Consider the following 21,056-nt stretch of genomic DNA (forward strand, 5'->3'; position numbering starts at 1 on the left):
AGGTAATATTATTCGTTTATTTAATGTATTAATTTATTTAATTGATTTTTCTTTTTATTATTTAGTTATTATTTATTTATTTAATTATTTAATTTTAATGTAATTTAGTGCCAAAATGCATATTTTTCCAAATAGCACTAAAATGAGGCAAAGAAACTAGTTTTCAAAGTGAGACTGACTTGTCACACTATAATGTGAATCAATTTCAACATTTTGGTTTGTTTTGTGTGGAAGCTGTTGCACTATTTTTGGCTGTATTTTCCAGCAGTCCACTGCATGCCATTTGTGTAAAGGATTCTTTCTAAAATTCTTGTGAACTGTCTCACCTGTAAGAACTCTGGTGTTGGAATCTAGGTTTTTGGCAAAGTATTTTGTTACCTCAGTCTTGTATCGAGTTGCTGCATTTTTCAGTTTGTTACATTGATAATAATGATTGTTTTGCTAATTAAATACTTTAATGTAAAAAACGTTTGTTTACTACAACAGTAATAGCATTTGGTTGTAAGTTTAAAAATGTGCAGGGTATGTATGCTGTTGACAATAAAATATTCTGAAAAAGGGGAGGTACAGAAGGAATGTTTTAGCTCAAAGGCAGCATGCATGTTTTATTTGTGAACGAATGGTAATATACTTGAACAGACTTTATAGAGCAGAGAGTCTAGCCATTTAGTAGTATAAATACAACAGAATCAACATTTCTAGGATAAAATTGAAAAAGCCTCCAAATTTGCAGCTTTTTCAAGTGAGATTTTGAAAGTCCAAAGAAGTAGAGACAAATTTAAATTTCTTTGCACTTCAAATTTAACTCAGCAGGTTTGCAGATGACGCCAGAGTGATGCAGTGGCCATACCTGAAGACTGGGGCCTGGACAAGCTTGATGAGAGGCTCGGGCTGACATAATTCTAATGAAAAGATCAAGAGAAACTCTGCTGAGAAGGACTTGGGGGTGCTGGTGTATGAGAGGCTGGACATGTTCTGGCCATGCGTGCTGGCGGCTCAGAAGCCGTCCTGGGCTGCATCAAAAGCAGTGTGGGCAGCAGGGGACAGAGGTCATTCTGCCCCTCCACTCAGCTCTTGTGAGACCTCACGTGGAGTGCTTCATCCAGCTCTCAAGTTCGTGGTATAGGAAAGATGTGAACCTGTTGCAGTGGGTCCAGAGAAGAGCCACAAGAATAATCAGAGGGCTGGATCACCTCAGCTAAAAGGAAAGGCTGAGACAGATGGAATTGTTTAGCCCAGAGAAGATGTGCCAAGGAGATGTTATTGCCACCTCTCAGTACTTGAAGGGGACTTACAAGAAAGATAGGGACATATTTTTTAAGTGAGGCCTGTAGTGATTGGAGAACAGATTATAGTTTAAAACTAAAAGAAGGTTGATTCAGACTAGATATAGGGAAGAATTTTTTTGCCGTGAGGGTAATGCATTTGATTTGTGAACTGGATCAGTGTATCTAGGAAAGACACTTTCAAATGGGAAAAAAAATATTTGGTCCACACAGGGTGGTTGAGGCCTCAGTCTACTATTTTCTACAGGTATTTGCACATGGTTGGGAAGCGCCTAATAGCACTGTTTACATGTCTTTGCAGGAAACTGGTGTGACATACCTCTTAACAAGGATACATCCCTTTGGAGATACACAGCTTTGGCTCTGAAAGAGAACTGTATTGGTATGCTACAATTTTAAATGTAAGAATTACATTTTAAAGCATTTCATTGTAATAAGCATTTTACTCTGTGTTCTCCCCAGAAATAAAGACACTCTCTGTGGAAGATCTCTATAACTGGAACAAAGGTCCATAACTTACGGCCTTTGGCAGTAGAAAAGAAAATCCCACCACAGAATTCCTACGAATGTCAACCTTGTATTTTATTGTAGAAATGATTCAGCTATCATGTCTATCTCTAAAAGTAGACAGGACTCCATTTTTGGAGTTTTTATCATTGTGTAATTATCAATTTCCCTGTACTTTTTTGAAATTGACTTGCATTTTGAAAATATAACGGCCAGTTTGTGTTTCTCCATTTTACACAAGTTAATTTGACAGTTAGGCATCGGGGTCGAATCCGAAGACCTCCTCGAGAACAGTGCACCACTGCTGATGTCCTTCTTTTGCACTTGTGCCATCTATGCCGTTCATTTCCAGGCTGTGGCGTGTGGGAGCTTTCCCCCCGGCGCACAGCATGTGCACCTGGGTAATCAGCGCTCCGGAGCCGTTGGCGTCCGGATCTGCGGCCGGATAGGCAGGTTCTGCTCCCCAAAATGCGCCGCCGGCACGGACCGGCGACCCTGCCGCTGACGCGCGTTAGCGTCCCGCGGCGGCCGGGTTGCCCCGTTCGCGGTCTTACATGGGGCCTCCGTCACCGATGCCTCGGGGAACCTGGGAAAATGGCGGGAGAGGCCAGAGGCGTGGCGGGCAAGGCCGCGGCCCGCCCCGGGGGGTCTCTCCGGCCGAGGCCAATTCCCCGTTGCTCGCTGAACGAGACCTTTGGAGCCGCGCTCCGGTGGGGCCGCTCGCCGACCGTCGGTGCCGATGCCGTGCACCGCAAGCCGCGCAGAGGCACCACCACGGTTCGAAGCGACGAGAAGCCGCCCCAAGAGCGAGCGGCCCCATCTGGACCACGCCGGGCGGGGGCTCGACCTGAAGTACGGCCGGGGCGGGGGTTCGCGGGGTCTCCATGGCCATAGCCGCCGCCGTGGCCGCCGCCTTCCCGGGCGGGAGGTGAGGGGACGGAGCGCTCCCGCCAGCCCCGGGCCGTAGAAGCGTGTTGCGGTTGCTTCTGTCGGTACCGCAGAGGGAGCCAGGTACGAGACGCGAGGGTTCCAGTAGCGCCGACCCAGCTCCGCGCGGCTTTCGCGGCGGTGCTCGCACGGGACTCGGGCGGCGGCGGGGCGCTGCGCACCCAGCGCGGGGAAGGGCGGGTCCCGCGGGACGGGAAGCCGGGCGCGCTCAACCTGCCCGCACCGTAGTGGAGCTCAGGCAGCGGCACCTGCTCGGGGTCCTGTGACTGGCAGCGCTCGCGGGAGAGGAGCGACAGATTCGGGATTTTATTTCCACTCAAGAAATAGTAGGATGGTGATCAGCTGTAGCATTATTTTTCACTAGTGGGGTTAACCGCTTAAAGGTAAGTTAAAGGTACCTATTAATTGTCCAAACCAGGTTTTCTGAGTTTCTGTCTGAATTGGTACTAAGGGTGGAGATTAACTTTAGATTTGAAGAATGCAAAACTCCTCCAAAGCATAGTTCCAGTGTATGTTGTGAGTTAATCGGAGTAGGCAGCTCAAGCCTCACCCTTCTTCTTGCACTGGGATGGGGGTAGAATCAGAAGGGTGAACGTGGCAAATCCAATGGGTTTTCCCAGAAATAAAGACAGTTTAAAAGGTAAAGCAAAGCAGAATGCAAAACGGAATGTGTCATCTATACATTATGTCCCCTTAGCAGGCACGTTTCTAGCCATTTCCAGGAAAGCAGGACGTGGTCAGGTTTAGCGCTGACTTGGGAAACCATATGCTGTCATGTTGCGTGTTTCCCCCTTTCTACTTCTTCACCCAGTTTAGATGGTTGAGCATAGCATCATATGGTGTGGAATAGGCCTTTGGTTGGTTTGGTTCAGAAGTCCCAGCTGTGTTCCATGCAAACTTTTTGTGCCATCCACCTCCTGGGATAGAAGCCAAAGGAGAAACAGAAATTGCTTTGACTCTGTGTGAGTACTGTTCAGTGATAGCTAAACATCAGTGTGTTTGAAGCACTTTCTTTGGTCACAAAACACAGCACCCTGCTAGCTATTAGGAAGAAAATTATCTCAGTCCCAGCTAAAAAAGTACAGTGTGAAAGAAAATTTTGAAATAACAGTCTTTTAAATGTCATGCAGTTTTTGTTTTGCCCAATCTGTTTGATTTTCAAAGGGCACAAAGTTTAACTGTTTACAATAGGAGGAGTTTGGCTTAGGGATGTACAGCAGATTATAATGGAGAAGTTTCTGAGTGTGTACGCGGAAGTGTGGGGTTTGTCAGTTCTAATGGCACAAAATAAGTACAGCAAGTGTATATTGTTGTACAACAACTGTATGAGAGCACTGTATTTTGTTCTGGCTTACTGTCCTTGTATTTAGAATAGAAATAGACACTTTTAATTTTTTTAGAGTAGTATTTTATTACTGGAAAAATACTGTCTTCAGTTTAATCCTTCAAACAATATGCTTTGGACTTGGATCTTACAAAAGAGGAAGGGCATCTGGTATGTCAAAGAACCTTTCTGAAAAAAGTAAGCTATCAAAAGATTAACAACAGGCAATTGAGATAAAGATGGTAAGTTATTGTTCATATTTGTTAATATTAACACTGTGTTAATAACATAGTGATCTGTGGTTTTGCCTTTGACAAAAATCATAAACTAAAGGATAGAGAATAATATTTTTCAAAAATGGTAATTTTTTGTAAGGCTGTTTTTCTAGTGGAGGTCTAGTTAGACCCTGAATAAACAAGGATTAGGTTGTTTATTGTTCTTATACTGCTGAAGCTAATACTTCATGTTAGCAACTCAAACTCTGCAGTCACCTCTTGTCCTTTGCCCTCTATCCTTACCCTAGACTGGGAGATAAAGTAATAAGATGAGAGTTACGAAAAACTTAATACAAGGTATTCATTGTCAAGATACTGAAATGAGCAGCATAAATAGTTGTCAGCTGTCTGCATGTGAACAAAAAAAATTACAAAGGAAGGCCACAATGCATAGAGGATGTGAGGGAGATTAATTATTACTCAGGAATGACTCTTGAACTAAATTAGCTATTGGTACCAGCTTTTAGTTAGGACGGTGCTAGTTGTGGAGGGTTTTAGAAAGATGGTGGAAAAGACGGTCTGAAAATAGAAGTTGGACAGCAAAGGTAAACACAACATCCAATTTGAAGGCAATACAAAACAAAATGTAATTTCAAAATTCTAAAAAGTCAAGATATTGAAAGAACCTGTAATGGGAGATTAATAAATGTTTTTGTGAGCATAGCGGTACAGTGTGGCTAAAGCATGAGTGATTCTTTGGTTTAGGATGGGGAAAAAAAGATTATTTAAATATATGAAAGTTTGTAAGTGTACTCTTGATCCTGTGCAAGGTTTTAGAGTAAATTTTAGCAAGACTGTGACCACTGAAATAAGGAGAGACATGATTAATTTGAACAGCTCAATCTAGTGAAAGATGTCTCACCTATAGCAAGGGGATTGGGACTAGATATTTTAAAGTCCTGTCCAACCCAAGCCATTCCATGATTCTAACCGTGACAAGAGCTCTTTATTGTGACCTTGCTGCGGAAGAAAACATTGTGTAACTGCACTTGCCTGACTGACTGGGCAGATATGTCAGTTGTAGGCTGATGACAAGCTCAGATGTATTGATGCAATATGTTGCATCTCCAAAAAATGAAATCCTAGCACACATTAAGAAAGAAAATTTCCAACAATGATGAGGGCATGTTAACTTGCCACATATAAATGGATAAGGTACAGGCATTTCCGGTCTCTTGTACTAGAGAGTAATGGAAACTGGGCCAGCTGCAGAGAAACACTGGGCGAAGGAAAACTGTTTGTTATGATATGGTTTTACCTTTCATTCAACTCTTTTGTTGAATGAAAAGGTAATGAAAATGAAGATGAGGAGGTGATATCACTACAGTCTGTCAGGGTGGTGGAGAGTAAGAAAGTCTGTTTACCATTAAGTGGAATACTGCAAAGAAGCCATTGATACCATTAGCTAAATTTAGTATTAAAGCAAATCTGCATCATTTGTGACATGCTTACTTGCATATTAATTGGAATTTAAAAATGCAAAATCAAAATGAATTGTCACTATAAAAGAAGAGCATTTAAATATGCTGAAAGCATACCTTTAAAGTTAAAATTTGCCATTTCACCCTTTTTATAGTGAGGAAGTATAAATGTAGAGTTCTTAATTATACTGACGTAATGTATTTTATGACTACATATTTGTGCTGTTTATTTCAGGAGAGCAAAATTAATGAGTTATGTTGCGGAAACCATGAATTTCACTCATCAAATTGTACGTATTTCTTTTCTTTAAGATTCAGTGTTCTGATGTGTCTTTGACCTCTTGATTTTGCTCTTTTTCTTAGCTTCTAGAACTCGCTGTTGTTTCAGCACTCTCTCACAGTTCCTAACCAGAATTTGTATCTACATGTTCTAACTAGGCCTTATAGCACGTCATGAAAAAAATGTTTGTCCAAGAAATGCAAGTATATATAGTGTATTTTTCTAGTTCTTTTCTTCTTCTTAAGTATGTGTGTGAACTGGGTTTATATCAACATGCAAGACTAATTTTCAGAAGAAAACTTAAGTAGCCTTAAAAAATCCATGCAAAATGTTTGATTTTCTTCAGCAACTCCATACTCACTTGTAATTTAAATTAAGTTCTTGCAACACAACTGTGTACTTTGCTCAAGAGAAGGAAAACTTGTTTTTCTGGTAGGTGTGGCTGCTGTTACTGACATTAGAAGAGCAACAGCTATGGGAAATAAAATGTGCCAGGAAGTATCTTAGTTATTGTACCAGTGTTTCTCCTCACAGTATTGTTCTGTATTGAACAATTATTACCATTTACCTTAAAAGTATTTATCTGTTTAAAATAAACAATTAGTAGATTACTTTAGCAGAAAATGAATGGAGGACTGAACAGAACCTCACTCTGCTATCTACTTTAAAAGGTACTTTTTCCTTTCCGCTGTTCGCTGTTCAAAATGCAATTGAAAAGACATATTTTTTTCTTGTTAGTTATTTATTGCTAGAAAAAGTAGAAGAAAGAACAGGTACAGGTAATAAATTTATTTTGTTATTTACTGTTGATGTGTTTTGATATTTCTTTAATTAAAAAAAATCTATAAGATAGATCAATATTTTAAGTCATAAATAGATAAAAACAAGGGGGAAAATGTTGAATGTGACCTTCTCTTTGTAAGAGTGCTAAAATATATAACATCCTTGGAATAAGAAGGCTTGGGGGAAACCTGTACTTTAGAACGTATCATAAAAAGACTTAAAAAGTTTGAGCTGTTTTCAGTCACAAATCTCCAGCTACAAGTCATACAGCAATGGCAGATTCTTGCTATGTATTTGCTGTTCTGCTCTCATTTTAAGGACTTATGGGGATACTATCTTCATTTCAGAGATGGAAGAGTCAGTGCTTTCTGCTGCTTCTTTTCTGCTTTGTGCCTAGTGATGCAGTGAGATTTTTGGTGCCCCTATAAGTATTCTCTTCTGCAGAGAAACACTTGGTTTCTCTGCAGAAGAGAGATTTCTTGGTAGCTAGCAAAGTCTGCTGTAAATCACATCAGCCTTGGCATGTGGGACATTTTCAGGGGTGTATTGTGACTGTGGTTCTCTCTAATTCACTTTTTCATGAAGTAGCAATTGTTAAAATACAGTACATTATTTTGAGGGCACAGGCAATTATTTTTCGCCTGCTAGAAACATTTTTGTCGTCTTTTGCAATAGCATCAGTTCATTCCATCCTGTCATTTTACTCCACACTTCCTGCTGGCAACTGGGGAAACTCTCTTCTACCAATGCAGTTTTCTAATCTGACATGAATTTAATTAATCTGGGACACTTTTTTCCCCCAAGAATCTCTGTGGTACAAGCAGGCCTTTGAGGAGACTTGCTGTCACTTTTCTATTTATGGATCATATTTGAATACCTAAAGGTGACTTTGTAGAAAACACTTTCATCTAGGCTCCATTTGCAGAAATTAGTGCTTTGAGAGTGCCATAAACTCCCATTCAGGCATTAACACAAGGCTAGCACAAATGCTGCTAAAGACTTTGGTCATCCAGTCACTCAGGACTGCCTACCTGTACCTGCAGCAGCAAGAGTTTTAAGCCCGAACCCCCAAATCATGCCAGGAGCTAAGGCAGCATTGATCCATTGTAAAGAGGCCCAGATCTCTAGTAAGCATTAATATGAGATGGCCTTTCCTGCAACTCCTGCCTCGTACAGGGTTACGTGGGGTAGAGTGGCAAACTGAGTTTTATACCTGCATTGATTTCACCTGCCTTTGTTGCATTGTATGAATTGACTTTCCTCTGTGTGTATGGTTTCTTCTGTAGTGATCTGCAAGTTAGGGAATCCATACATTAGGGATTATATCTGGACCATCATGTGTAATCCCCAATTAGCATATTTATTATGAACTTGATTAATTCTATATACATTTAATTTATCTGCCTCTAGCTTGTCTGTGAGAAGTCTGGTTGAGTTTGGTTTTTTAAAACATAATTTACGTACACACTGCCTCAGTGGAAAAAAAAGTTTTGCTTTGCTTTAAGAATTACTGCATAGTTATTAAATTGGATATTCTAAAATTTGGATTCTTGAAAAAAAAATTTCTCCTTGTATTGCTGTATATAGACCTGTTATATTCTGCAGAACCCTCCATGTAGAGAAACTTCTCCACACATCTGACAAATAGAGGCATTCAGAGTGTCACGTATCATACATATCATTAAATGCATGTTCTGTAACTAGATTTTCATAAAAGCACAGTAGCTGGGTCTCTGAGTAAGTCAGTGCACCATGACAGAGACTTACCCTCATCCTGTTTGTGAAATTCTTGAGCAATGATTGTGAGTATTATCTCATACTGCCTTTTCTTTTCTGCAGATAAGGCAGCATAAATTACAAGGATAAAGAAATTTGCATGGACATTTAGATCCGTTCAAAATGATGTGTGCTGGGAAAAAATTTTACTTTGCTGCTGCTGTGTGCATTATGACTGTAACTTCAATGCTTGCAGTTTCTTATCTGAAGTTACAGAGACTTTCTCATCAGCCAAAAGTAATTCAAGAAGGTGGAAGATGTAGAGGGAAACTTGCCATTAGCACAATAACAGCATTAGAAGGTAACAAAACTTTTATTATATCCCCATACTTTGATGACAGAGAAAGCAAAGTCACTCGTCTGATTGGGATAGTTCACCATAAAGATGTAAAACAACTGTACTGCTGGTTCTGCTGTCAGGCCAATGGAAAGATACATGTATCAAAAGCAAACATTGATGTTCACTCAGATAGATTTGGATTCCCTTATGGTGCAACAGATATAGTTTGTTTGGAACCTAAAAATTGTGATCCAACACATGTATCAATTCATCAGTCTCCATATGGAAATATTGACCAGCTGCCGAGGTTTGAAATTAAAAATCGCAAGCCTGAGACCTCTTCTGTTGACTTCACCGTGTGCATTTCTGCCATGTTTGGAAACTACAACAATGTCTTGCAGTTTATACAGAGTATGGAAATGTATAAGATTCTTGGAGTACAGAAAGTGGTGATCTATAAGAACAACTGCAGCCATCTGATGGAGAAAGTCTTGAAGTTTTATGTAGAAGAAGGAACTGTTGAGGTAATTCCCTGGCCAATAAACTCACACCTCAGGGTTTCTTCTGCATGGCGCTTCATGCAAGACGGGACACACATTGGCTACTATGGACAAATCACAGCTCTAAATGACTGTATATACCGTAACATGGAAAGGAGCAAGTTTGTGGTCCTTAATGATGCTGATGAAATAATTCTTCCCCTTAAACACCCAGACTGGAAAACAATGATGAACAGTCTTCAGGAAGAAAACCCAGGGGCTAGTGTTTTCCTCTTTGAGAACCATATCTTCCCAGAAGCTGTATCTTCTCACACGTTCAACATTTCATCTTGGAATACTGTGCCAGGAGTTAACATATTACAGCATGTATACAGAGAGCCTGACAGGAAAAATGTAATGAATCCCAGGAAAATGATAGTTGATCCACGAAAGGTGATCCAGACTTCAGTCCATTCTGTCCTACGTGCTTATGGGAAGAGCGTGTATGTTCCCATGGATGTTGCCCTCATTTATCACTGTCGGAAGGGCCTTCAAGGAAACCTTCCCAGAGAATCTCTCATCAGGGATACAACACTGTGGAGATATAACTCATCATTAATCATGAATGTTAACAAGGTTCTATCTCAAACCATGCTGCAAACTCAAAATTGAAACCTCAGTTATAAAGAGTGAAAGTGGAGGGCTACCTGTATTGTGGGAAGACAGAGAATATAATTTAAAAATCACATTACATTGATTTTCACATGGAGTCTACATTTTTCTGCAATTATTTAGGGAAGATATAGCAAAGCCATGAATCACTTAATGATGATATTAAGGGTCAATGCAGATTGTAGCATCTCTTCTGGGAAATGTACAATTTGTTTTCAGTTAATAATAAAAATCAGTATTTGTCAATTGATTCAAATAATGCAAAATAGTTTTCAACCTATGTACAAAAAATTCAAATACAATCATTAGTATAAAGGTAGCATTGCTTAATTATTGCAGTTTGTATGTCACTGGGTACTAAATTTGTATGGATCAATATGAGTAAAAGGTAGACAAGTAATTGAGTACAATCTTCCTTTCAGTTGTAAAAAATTACCCCTTACTGAAAGGGAAATAGTTCTTGGAAATAGTATATGTTAAAGATGTGATGGATTGTAACACTAAACACAGCCATTGGAGTTTTGCTGATAAAGAATGTCGTTCAACTGGGCTTTGGAGACATGTAAGTTTGAGAAGAGTCATTGCACCTATTCCTGAATTACTAAAGTGCTAAATGCTGAGTTGTGTCAGCAAGCTTTAATAGAGGCAAGGGAGAGAGATTCATCTTAATGAAAAAGATACTTTTGTGAACCAAAAAGAACCTATTTCAAGGAGGAAAAAATAGATGGCCAAACAACTTTTATGAAATGTAATATTTTGTTGGGTTTTTTTCTGGCACCTTGAAGCCTCGTAGGAAAATATTTTGTGAGATTTAGACACAAGTTGGATTTTAGTCCTTTATGTGATGGATAAGTTGAATTACATTGCTTCCTTGGTAGGTGTAAGGGTACAGAAGCTGCATTTTTTCTTAACTCTATCTGGAAATAGTGCTAAGTAGTGACTTGCTGATGGGCCAGATGGAAACCAAAGCAAACAGAAAAACCATTTGCTCATTTTTGTATCACAGTTTCAGTTTCACAGTTTCAGTTTCTGTTTGATAAAACCCCAGAACTACATGCATTGCATATGTTGTCACATTATACTACAGCCTTCCTACTGAAGGCACATCTGAAGGCAGCGATAGCCTGACACTGGTGTCTGACAGACAGAAGTGTGTGTGAGAGCAAGTATGATTTTTAAAATTTCTGCATTAGTGTCATGCTTTCATTCCTTTATCTATTTGGTAGTGGTACATATCTGTGCCCTTAAAGAGCTCTGTCATTAGTGGAATAGTATCATTAGCAATGTCCAAAGGGAACTTCTACTTTGATTCACAGTGATTGCAGCATCTCCCAGACTGTATCATAAACAAACTTGCAGCTGTATTAGGATCTGAAATGCCTGCTCCTGTCAGTCATACAATCTTGTATGGCAACAGGTCCATTAAGAATTTCAGACTTGCCATTTAGAAAGGGCATCTGAAAGTCCAGCTCCCTGCTTATAGCATGGTGTGCTCAGGGCTTTGTCTAGGAAGGCTGGGCAACCTGTTTCAGTCTTAAACTAGACTCACTGTGGAGAATTCCTCTCGTCACAACAACCATTAACTATTGTCTTGCTGCAAGATGCCAAAATGAGTCTGACACAGTTTTCTTTATAGCTCACTAGTTAGCTGGAGACAGTAGCAGTGCCTCCGCATCCCATGCCCACCACACCTTCCCGTCTGGAGGGCTTGGCCTGGGTGTGTTTCTCAGCCATCTTGTGCTCCACCTCTCTGTGGACTCTATATAGTCAAGGTCACTAAAAGAAGTAGTTAACCAAGATTTCCTGCTTTGCTGATTTGGAAACAAGGACATTTCTGGCACGCCTCTGTTTATCCTTTCAAACTTAATGCAGTGCTGTATAGGTGGTTCCTTTAGAAGCACACATCCTAATGATACTGTTATGTTACTCCCACATTAGGAATGCTGAGAACTGGGTTTCAAGACAAGTTACTGAAGTTAAGTTATTGAAAACATTCTTCTTCATGGAAGCTTTCTTCACTTGGGAGTGAGACAACAAAAGCTCACCTTTGTGAGCTCATCATTTATGCCCCACACAGTGCAGTTTGAATTGAGAGTTGTGAATTTGGCTTCTGGTTAATAAAATCCTTGAGTACAGACAACATTTTTCAAAGTAAATTGATGTGACTAAAGGTGAAAAAACTGAATGCTTAAAAGTCTGGCTTTGTATTTTAGAGACTGCTCCTCTGTGACTTTAAGCTACTCCTACGGCATCCTCAAATACTGATTCTTGCATATGAAAACTCCCCTTCATTTTGTAACTCATACCACATACCTTTGGGAATAGTGGCCTTCATTTAGTATTAAGTATGAAATCAGGTCTCCTTGAATAGTGGGAAGAAAAAATCACACTAGTAATGCTGGACAGTTTTGTCCTCTGAAGGGCACGAGCACAAGCTTCATGAAAACTCACCTTTTCAAGTTGTGTGAAAAAAAATGACATTAAGGCGGGAGGGAGGGAGGGAAGGCAGGAAGGAAGGTAGATCAACCTCAAGCATTTCTAAAGCATGTGATGTAGATGCAGCTTTAAAGTACATGTCAAATAGCGCAAAAATATGTGGACAAATACTTGTTAAAGGACTCATTTGATTCTTCTGGTTCAAAGGCTCAGTATTTAAAGCTGTCATATGGAAAAACATTTTGAAGAGAAAGATTCTGGAGAGAGAGAGGGTTTGCTGTTTTCTCATTTTTGCTAAGCAGCCATGCACTGCAACCAGTATTTGCTATTAGATGTACAAAAGCCTATGGTTCTAAAACAGTAGCTTCAGCTTCCGTTTCAATAAAAAAAAAAAAAAAAAAGATCAGAAGTCAGGTCAAGCACAACTTGATTTCAGACTTGGTAGCAGATTTGAACGGTTTAAACATTACAAGCTATACTTCAGAGTCCAAACAGGTATATTTAAACATGAATATAGACAAAATTTTGTGGTGGATACTGTTAGCATGCTGCATTGCATTATTTCCAAAACAACCCATTCCCAAATGCCCAAATAAAAGTAAATGATTGTGCATTGCATCATGATACCATTGGATGTGCAACTTTGGTTCATGCAAAGTCTCATTTTATGGACACACTGCTGATAGGCCATAAATTCCTGAAGATTCTGTATGTGTGAGCTTTTCAGCCATGTTCTTTCCATAACACCAAATGGATACTATGGTCTGGCATACTGGTGGCAAAAACCAAGCCTGTATCATTTTGGCCATTTAGTCCATTTAACCAAGACATTTCACCAGCCAAGAAACTTGAACCTCTCTTTGACTTTCTATATTCTGGTAAAGGCCAGCGGCTTATCAGTTTTTCTGTCCTCAAGTCCATTATGTACAGGTATCTGTTGTCAAACAGTAGAGCAAATATCTCTCCAAAGCCCAGCAACGATACATTTGAGAAGTCTGGAAGTTTGATAACCCTAGAAGACAAGAAAACAGTGTTAGAATCTCCCTTACAATGTTGTCATGAGCTTGAATTACTAAAGCGAATCCTGTATGTCTATAGAAAATGTGTCTAAAGTCATCATTCTGAAGTAATTTAGAAAGAACTGGATGCAAATCTTTCAAATTAAGCAACTGAACACTTTAGCTACAGTCAGGCCTGTGGTTTCACTTCTGACTTTATATATTCAGGACAGACCCATCTGAACATAAGTGAAGGCTAAGGTTTGAAAGGGATTATTCTGCAGAGCACAAGAGAAAAAAAAGAGCCATTTCTACATACAAATGAAAGAGCAAATGTACTTGTGTTTTACAGTAAATTTCCATATGGATTTCAAGCCTCAATATCTTTACACTAAGAGGTAAAAGCTGCCATTATTCTTTTGATTACTACTCTAAAAGGCAGAAGTAAAACAGAGACATGCCTTCTTTTGATAACCAGGTTCAATAAGTCATCCAAGACTAGTCCTTAGAATGCTGTTTTACTGATGTTTTATGTTAAATTACCCATGGGAAGAAATAAAAGTATTGTTTAGTTCCCCAACACCTTGATGGTGGCTTCCCTTAATAAATAAAAATGGAACAGAAACTGAAGAGTTGAGTCTTCCACAACTGCCTGCATGTTTGATCATAGCATTATATAAAGCAAAGAACTGAGGCACAAAAATATGTGGGGATGAAAATCTGCTCTCAGCAGTAAGAGTCCATCTTTCTGTTTTGAAAGATGGGAGAGTAAACTAAGAGGTGAAATTACTCAGTTATTCTTACTCATAAGAAGCACTTCGGGAGATCTTTCAAATATCCACAATTATTCAGGGTATTTGTATTAAGGAGTCTGCTAGCAGTTCTAAAATGCATTTTTTTTCTTTAGTAAGTTACTATCTTTGATGCCACCATTTCCAACTCATACAGCTTGATTCTTTATGTGGAAATGGAATGCCATCATGTTCAGTCCCTCACTGCAGTCTGACAGATTTCACTGTCATTCCACAACATTAGAAGGAGTGACAGATCAGTGGTGCTATAAGGAAAAAGAGACTTTTTAATTTCTTGTCCCAGCAAAGGACCCCCAGAAATTCCTGCTTGGTTCTCTGTATAGCAGTCTCCATGGTAACATTAGCTTTGCATCACTACATTTCCACATTCACAACTACAGCACTGCAGTCTGGTTTAAGTCTATACTGAACCACTTCAGCTTACAGAATGAAAATATGGAAGAGAATTAGCATGTGGCCAGAAACAAAAACAGCAATGAAACGATTCATATTATCAGATGACAAAATTAGAATTAAACTGCTCGATATGTGTAAAGCAAGATGTTTCCAGGATTTTATTCAACATTCTTTTGGTCCACATTTAAGGTAAGTTAGTAAAACTGGTTAACTACTTCTTATTTATTTAATGAAGACTGAATCCTAAACTGAATGGTTTACCTGAGAATATCATAGCTGGCAAAGTCCCACTGGTATAATCCTAGTGCTGAACTGCACACTATGTATTTACCATCAAAGTGCAGCCTAGGCTGTAGGGAGATGCTGCGGTCTTCAGAAACAGACAATGTTCTTAAGCATTTGCAGTTTATTTCCCTTCCAATAGGCCAAATCTATAATTAGAAAACAGTTAAAGACCATAAAAAATACACATTATAAACTGTTACATAAATAGAGCAAGCCTCACAGTCTCTTTTCAAGCATCAGATAAACGTGTGCATGAGTTTTTTCCAGAAATATTTATCTTTTTCAGGTAGAAACATCAATTTTTTCAAGTGACTTGTCTTACAGTGCAGCACATGTTGTTTCTAGCCTAAGAAATTGCCAGTGTAAATAGGTACTTTAAAGAATGGGGGGAAAAACCAATCAACCATCCAACTGGGACAGAAATGTAACTGTTTCAGTTATGAAACACTTCTATAGACACAAACTTACAGCACTCTCCAACCCCAAAGTCCCCAACAGTAACAGTATTTGCATTTACCTGTTTCACTGTCACAACTTGGAAGCACCAATTCTTTGCATTACCACTGTTGTAGAGCTATCATTTAAAACTAAATGCTAAGGCAAGCATTGAAAAATTAGCTTCCAAAGAGTTTCATGTTCTGCACGCAGCCTCCAAAGCAGGAAATGTGGGGAAAAACTAAATCCAATTGTTTGTAAACAAATCCTATTGTTTGTAAACTTCAGCAAACTACTCAAGCTTTTTGCTTCCCAATGTACCGAAATAATATATGCATGATATATGGTACATACCTTGATTTCATACTTATCTGCACTTAGGAGAATATAATCCCCAGGACTATGCATAAGAGATTTGACTTTGCATTTCTGCAAAACGACCTGTAATTGAAGGATGGTAATGATTTATATTGATGCTGTTAAATAAATAAATTTTCATTTACATTTTTCATTTCACTGACCACCTGCATAGTGTACCCATGAATATAGGCAGTACAAATACTTTTTAGCAACTGAAGGAAAACTACAGTTTACACTCTTTTGTTCCTACTAGTGACAATTTACTGTACTAATAAGCAAACATACATACTTCATCCCTCATCTTTCAAGTTCTGAAATAACCAGAGGAAAAATATTGTTTCATGATGAGATTTTTGTTATCAAGATCATTATATTTTTACATAAGTTTTAAAGCTATCTTTTTTCAGAACCAGTTTTTATTCAGTCTTTGAATCAAAACACTGTTTCCTAGTATTAGCCCAGCTGCTTTGGAATTGAAATATCTTCAATAGTCTGAAAGGTTTAATTACATCTTAAATATTTTTTCTCTTGAAATGTTATTTTGTAGTATTTCCAGATGTTCTTCAGATTCTAAACCTACCTGCAGGATTAGAATTAGGAAATAAAAATTTAGAACGTGTTACAAATTTAGTGCAAATAAATGTGTGAGATTAATTATATATCAATATTCCCACCTTAGTGACCCATTCTGTGTGTCCAGTAAGGGTATTCAGGCACGTTCCTGTTGATAAGGCCCACACTTTCACAGTGAAGTCTGCAGAGCCACTGACCAGAATATCAAGTTCATCATTGTAATCCACACTAAAAACTTCAAGCAAAGAGGGAACTAAATAAGGAATACCAGTCTCTATGAATGCATTTTTCTGTGAGACACTAGTAGCATCTGTATGAATTTAGCAGCTTCTAAATTCATATGCTACTACATCCCTAATTGTTCTTGAACTGTATAAATGAATTGTTGCTCTGGATGCCTAAGTTTACATTGCAAAATTACTGGGGTTTTTTGCCCAAATTAAGAGCATGTATATCAGTGGTTCCTTTAAGGCTGGATTGTGGCAGAGTGTAACTTAAGCTAGTTCATATTTCCAGAGTTTTAGTAAGATGATTCCACAGGATTAGTATATTTTATAAATACAAAGAAAAAAACTACTAGCTGAGCTGAGGGTATTTCTAAGTACATGACAAAGAATTGAATTATGAGGGCAATGCAAATATCTATTCCCAGCTCCCATTTTGCTCTTTGCTTTAAGCTCATGTCCAATATGGGAATAGAAAAAATGGCCATGGCCATGTATGCCCTGCTACCTAAGATCTGCACCTCTTTGAGACTTGAAGCTACTGAATAACCGTGGCATTTATTGTTACTTCCATGCAATTGGAAAATGCTACATGGGTAAGCTTTGGCATATTCAGGGACAAGTGTCTATCTGTTCTGGTCACTTTCCCTGTTGAGGGAAACTGAGGGGACTCAGATGACAGAGAACAGAGGCTGAACAAACCGATGAAGCTAGTGTGCAAAAAGCTAAATTTAATTATATTTTGTTTGATGATGATGTACATTACTTCACTGGTGAAATTACAATTTTAAAATTTCAACATACCTGCACCAGTATGTCCTCTGAAATGCTGTGTCTTTGCCCCAGAGCTCCATTCCCAACAGGCTACTGTGTTATCGAAAGATCCTGTTACAAGCTTTTGTTCATCAAACTTCACTGCAGCACAAGTGTGTGTCTGGATACCATATATGCACTGACCTGTGCTTACATCCCACAGTTTTGCAGACAAGTCATCTGATCCTAGAATATAAAACAACAGGATAAATGCAAGATTGGTAGATTCTGGCATTATGTCTGTGATAGTGTGAAACAGGTGAACGGAAATTTCAAGTGACACATCACTCAGGTTTTGACTGTACTGCAAGCCTCAGTTTCTTTCAGGAAGGAAAGGGTTCCAGCAAACTTTGAAATATAGATGAATACCAGGCCTCATATTCTGCCACTTTCTTTTCTCTACCTGAAGCTCCTCTTTTTTCAACTGCTAGCTTTGGAGAGGAAAATAAAGCTCTGGACTCCTTACATCTGCTTCTCCTGGAGGTTTCAGTACAAAAGTTGTCAGAAAGTTTTGACAATGCTGTTTGCTGTGTGTAACATTCACTACTGAGTAGGTAAGTGAAAGACTGGCTAGAATCTAGTTGTTGGCTTCTAGTTAGCATCCTACTGTACCAACAAATGACCGACTGAAGGAAGTATTCCCAACTTAGTGTATAACATTATCATTCCAAATTACTGGAAAATCCTTGAATATGCTCTGACAGCGATTCATTGTAATGGTTATTATTCTTTCATACTAAGGCTTCATATATGTTCTGTCTGTAACTTAAGTTCAAACTGAAATACTGCAGTCTCTACTCTTCAGGGAGGAAGCTGAAATTATGTGCAAGTCAGACTAGTAGCAAGGTTAAATCTAGTTTTACAGCACTTCATAAAGCACTTATGTTAGGAACTGAAAGTGCTTACAGCCTTGTTTCAAAGAAGATAGGATTTTTCTTCCACGCTCTGGGAGACTGAAATTCTCTCACAGCCTAAAGTCCTTTTAATTGAAAGCTATCTCTAAGAGGATAGGTAACATATCTGTACTTTCCAAATGGGCTTACTCATAGTACCAACATGATCAAAATCACAATCTGGATTGGAAGGGCCCTTAAAAATCATTTAGTTCCAACCATGGTGCCATTGGCAGGGACAATGATACCTACTGTTACTATTTCTTTATCAAACAAAGACATTGGTCTCCTTGTGTTCTTAGTAAAGTGACTAATGAGTTTATTAGTACACCAGGTGTTTAAAAAATTGAAAAAATAAGTAATTTTGAATTATCATTTGTATTCACACTATGACAATAATTTGTCTGGTAAAAGAAAAGCAAATTGTCATTAATCTTATGAGGGGGAAGAGAAAACAAAGAATTTTAAGACTCCCAAGTTGTCTCTCCTTCCTACCTGTACACAGAAGTCCATCTTTATAATAAAGTGCATATACTCTGGCACTGTGTCCAATTAATGAGGATGTCTCAAAGGCTTCATGGTCCTTCAGTTGCTTCATCCTTAAAATAGCTTTTAGGTAAACCTTCTTCCAATGTAGAGGATCCTGAACAGAGTCATCTATCTGCCAACCCAAATTCTTACAGGCAGTCTGCCACACCTCTGTACAGGCACTTATAACCTTGTTCCACTGCTTAGAGACGAGGCAACACGTGAGTAAGGTCTGCGGATCAAGCCATTTTAATAGATAAAAACTAAGTTCCAATGGAAGAAGTTTGAGGAAGTCCCTCTTGAGTAGAATCTCTAGATTATTGGAGAGGTGCCTGAGCTGGACTGCTCCACTCAAGCTAATCAGGTGATCCAGAGTTTCATTTTTCTGCAAGTCCGTCAGAGAAAGAAATGCAATAGAAATGTTATCAAGCCATGCTTCAAAGTCCTTTTTCTCCATAAGGTTATGGAAAAATTTACCTGTGATACATCAAAATACTGTATTAGTTCCGTTCAGAAAATAAGGCATGAATCACATCTTTATTACGGGTACATAAGTATTCCAAATGGCATGTTAACACACAGATTGAAGAGACCAAATGCATTTTAAAATATTCTTTAGGTTAGGACTAAGCATTTGCATGCGCCCTGAACTATCATTTGTCCCACAGCAGACTTACAAGTAAACTGAATCTAGCTAGTGAATGTCAGCATTCATTATGAATGTTAACATACTTCTTGGTTTAGATTAACACTTTCAAACTCTGAGTCCAATAAGGTAGGGGTTAGTTTAGGTTTTACACCTATTGCAGCAAATAAACACCGTCTTAGAGTTTACTCATGGATTATTCTGATAAAAGGAAAAAAAACAAAACACATAACCAGAGTGATAAGCTAGTTACTAACATAATGTACTCATACCTTCCTCCTGAACTATTTTAAATACAAAGCAGATAACTAGTTACGTTTTCAAAAAAGTATACAAAGATGTCTGACAAATTGTGCTGGGGGATACGTTAGTCTTTCTAATTTTTCTATTTGGCCCATGTAAAGGCCTGAGCTTGTGCTCGTCTAGCATCAGTTTTGATGTGTCTGTACCACTTTGACCTAAATGCATTTTAAAAATCCTTTTGTTGTATTTTTTTTTCCTATTTCCTCAGTTTATTTCCACTGAGACTTAACTGTGAAATTGAATACCACCCCCTGAACGCACTTATACTATCCTGTGACATCTCAAATTCCTTCAGCGACCTGAGACCATTGATTAAGAAGATAAACATCCGGGAAGCAATTAAAAAATAACATACATTTATTTTCTCTGGAAGGTCTAATTCATTAAATAACTGTCTGAATTTCACAGCACTCCCAAACTGAAAGAACTGAGGTATCTGAGTGGGACTCAATAGCATGTTTATTTCTATACACACATTTTACCATCATAGAATTAGATCTTAGAGCACACCTCTTAACAGGGCATAGGAGTACAGAAAATTACAGTCATCTCTATAAAAGGCTGCACATGGCATGCAATTTGTTGGTAAAACAAAGGTTCTGGATGTCGAATCCAAGGAACCAGCTGCTCCTTTTAATCACAAGTTCATTACAGTAACTTTTACTGCAGACAGCACTTACCAGCTTTCCTCAACACATATGGCAGTGAATACAGTTGCTGTTCAAACAGGCACGTGTTAAAGTAAAAAATTCTAATAGGCCGGCTACGAATATAAACTCCGTGAGCCCCAAGGCGTTCGTTGTATTCAATACGTGAAGATATTACTGAAATTAAGGGCTGCTGTGAGGCCGCTGAAACCAGTGCTCGAGCCTCTTTTCCAGGTGTTACGCAGCCAGCCCTATCCGCTCCCCCCGACCGCTCCCAATATACCTCCACACGCAAAAAGCACGGCGAGGAATGCAGACTCAGCGCCGCTGCTGCCGATAGCTCCGCGTCGCTCACCTCAGGTAGCAGCCCGGTGCGGGGTGTCCGTCGGCGGGCAGTCGCCACGGCTTGCGCGGACTCCCGGAGTCCAGCACGGCCGGGTGCTTCCCTGGGGCCATCGCTCCCACGGCAGGACCGGCTCTCAGCACTTCCGCAGCCCACGCCACAATCTGCAGGCACCCACGGCAGAAGGGTCACCCCCAAGAGGAGACCAGGGCCTCACGACCGCCCGACGCTGAAGGGAGGGGAGGCTGGGCCAAGCCCGCTCTGGGCGAACCGCCGGCACCGGAGAGAAGGCGCTACCTGACCCGTCGCTCTCACGAACAGGCGGCTTCCGGC

At 39.4% G+C, this 21,056-nt stretch overlaps 2 protein-coding genes across 8 annotated transcripts; one reads left to right on the top strand and one right to left on the bottom strand.

Moving 5' to 3' along the window:
- Positions 1–14: 14 nt before the first annotated feature.
- LOC102065479 (uncharacterized) lies at positions 15–13,237 on the top strand. Of its 5 annotated transcripts, none has more exons than XM_074556563.1 (3): positions 15–4,307; positions 5,997–6,051; positions 8,664–13,237. In XM_074556563.1, exon 3 carries the CDS (start codon positions 8,724–8,726, stop codon positions 10,029–10,031), a length of 1,308 nt encoding a protein of 435 aa, XP_074412664.1. In that variant the 5' UTR covers positions 15–4,307; positions 5,997–6,051; positions 8,664–8,723; the 3' UTR covers positions 10,032–13,237. The 5 variants fall into 5 exon arrangements, with proteins under 5 accessions (XP_074412664.1, XP_026652194.2, XP_074412665.1 ...); XM_026796393.2 differs by having other exon boundaries at positions 15–3,124; XM_074556564.1 differs by having other exon boundaries at positions 15–2,804.
- On the bottom strand, positions 8,895–21,049 carry FBXW2 (F-box and WD repeat domain containing 2). Of its 3 annotated transcripts, XR_012583452.1 has the most exons (8): positions 20,736–21,049; positions 18,752–19,261; positions 17,355–17,549; positions 16,428–16,561; positions 15,748–15,834; positions 14,935–15,104; positions 12,483–13,479; positions 8,895–9,953 (listed from the first exon to the last, which is right to left on the bottom strand). XR_012583452.1 is itself a non-coding variant. In XM_005491894.4 (7 exons), the coding sequence occupies exons 2-7, from the start codon at positions 19,239–19,241 to the stop codon at positions 13,191–13,193; spliced, it is 1,365 nt and encodes a 454-aa protein (XP_005491951.1). In that variant the 5' UTR covers positions 19,242–19,261; positions 20,736–21,049; the 3' UTR covers positions 8,895–13,190. The 3 variants fall into 3 exon arrangements, 2 of the variants coding, with proteins under 2 accessions (XP_005491951.1, XP_074412663.1); XM_005491894.4 differs by having other exon boundaries at positions 8,895–13,479; XM_074556562.1 differs by having other exon boundaries at positions 8,895–13,479; positions 18,752–19,169; positions 20,736–20,904.
- Between the last annotated feature and the right edge of the window lie 7 nt (positions 21,050–21,056).

The sequence above is a fragment of the Zonotrichia albicollis genome, chromosome 21 (genome assembly GCF_047830755.1).
Source record: "Zonotrichia albicollis isolate bZonAlb1 chromosome 21, bZonAlb1.hap1, whole genome shotgun sequence".
NCBI lineage: Eukaryota > Metazoa > Chordata > Aves > Passeriformes > Passerellidae > Zonotrichia > Zonotrichia albicollis.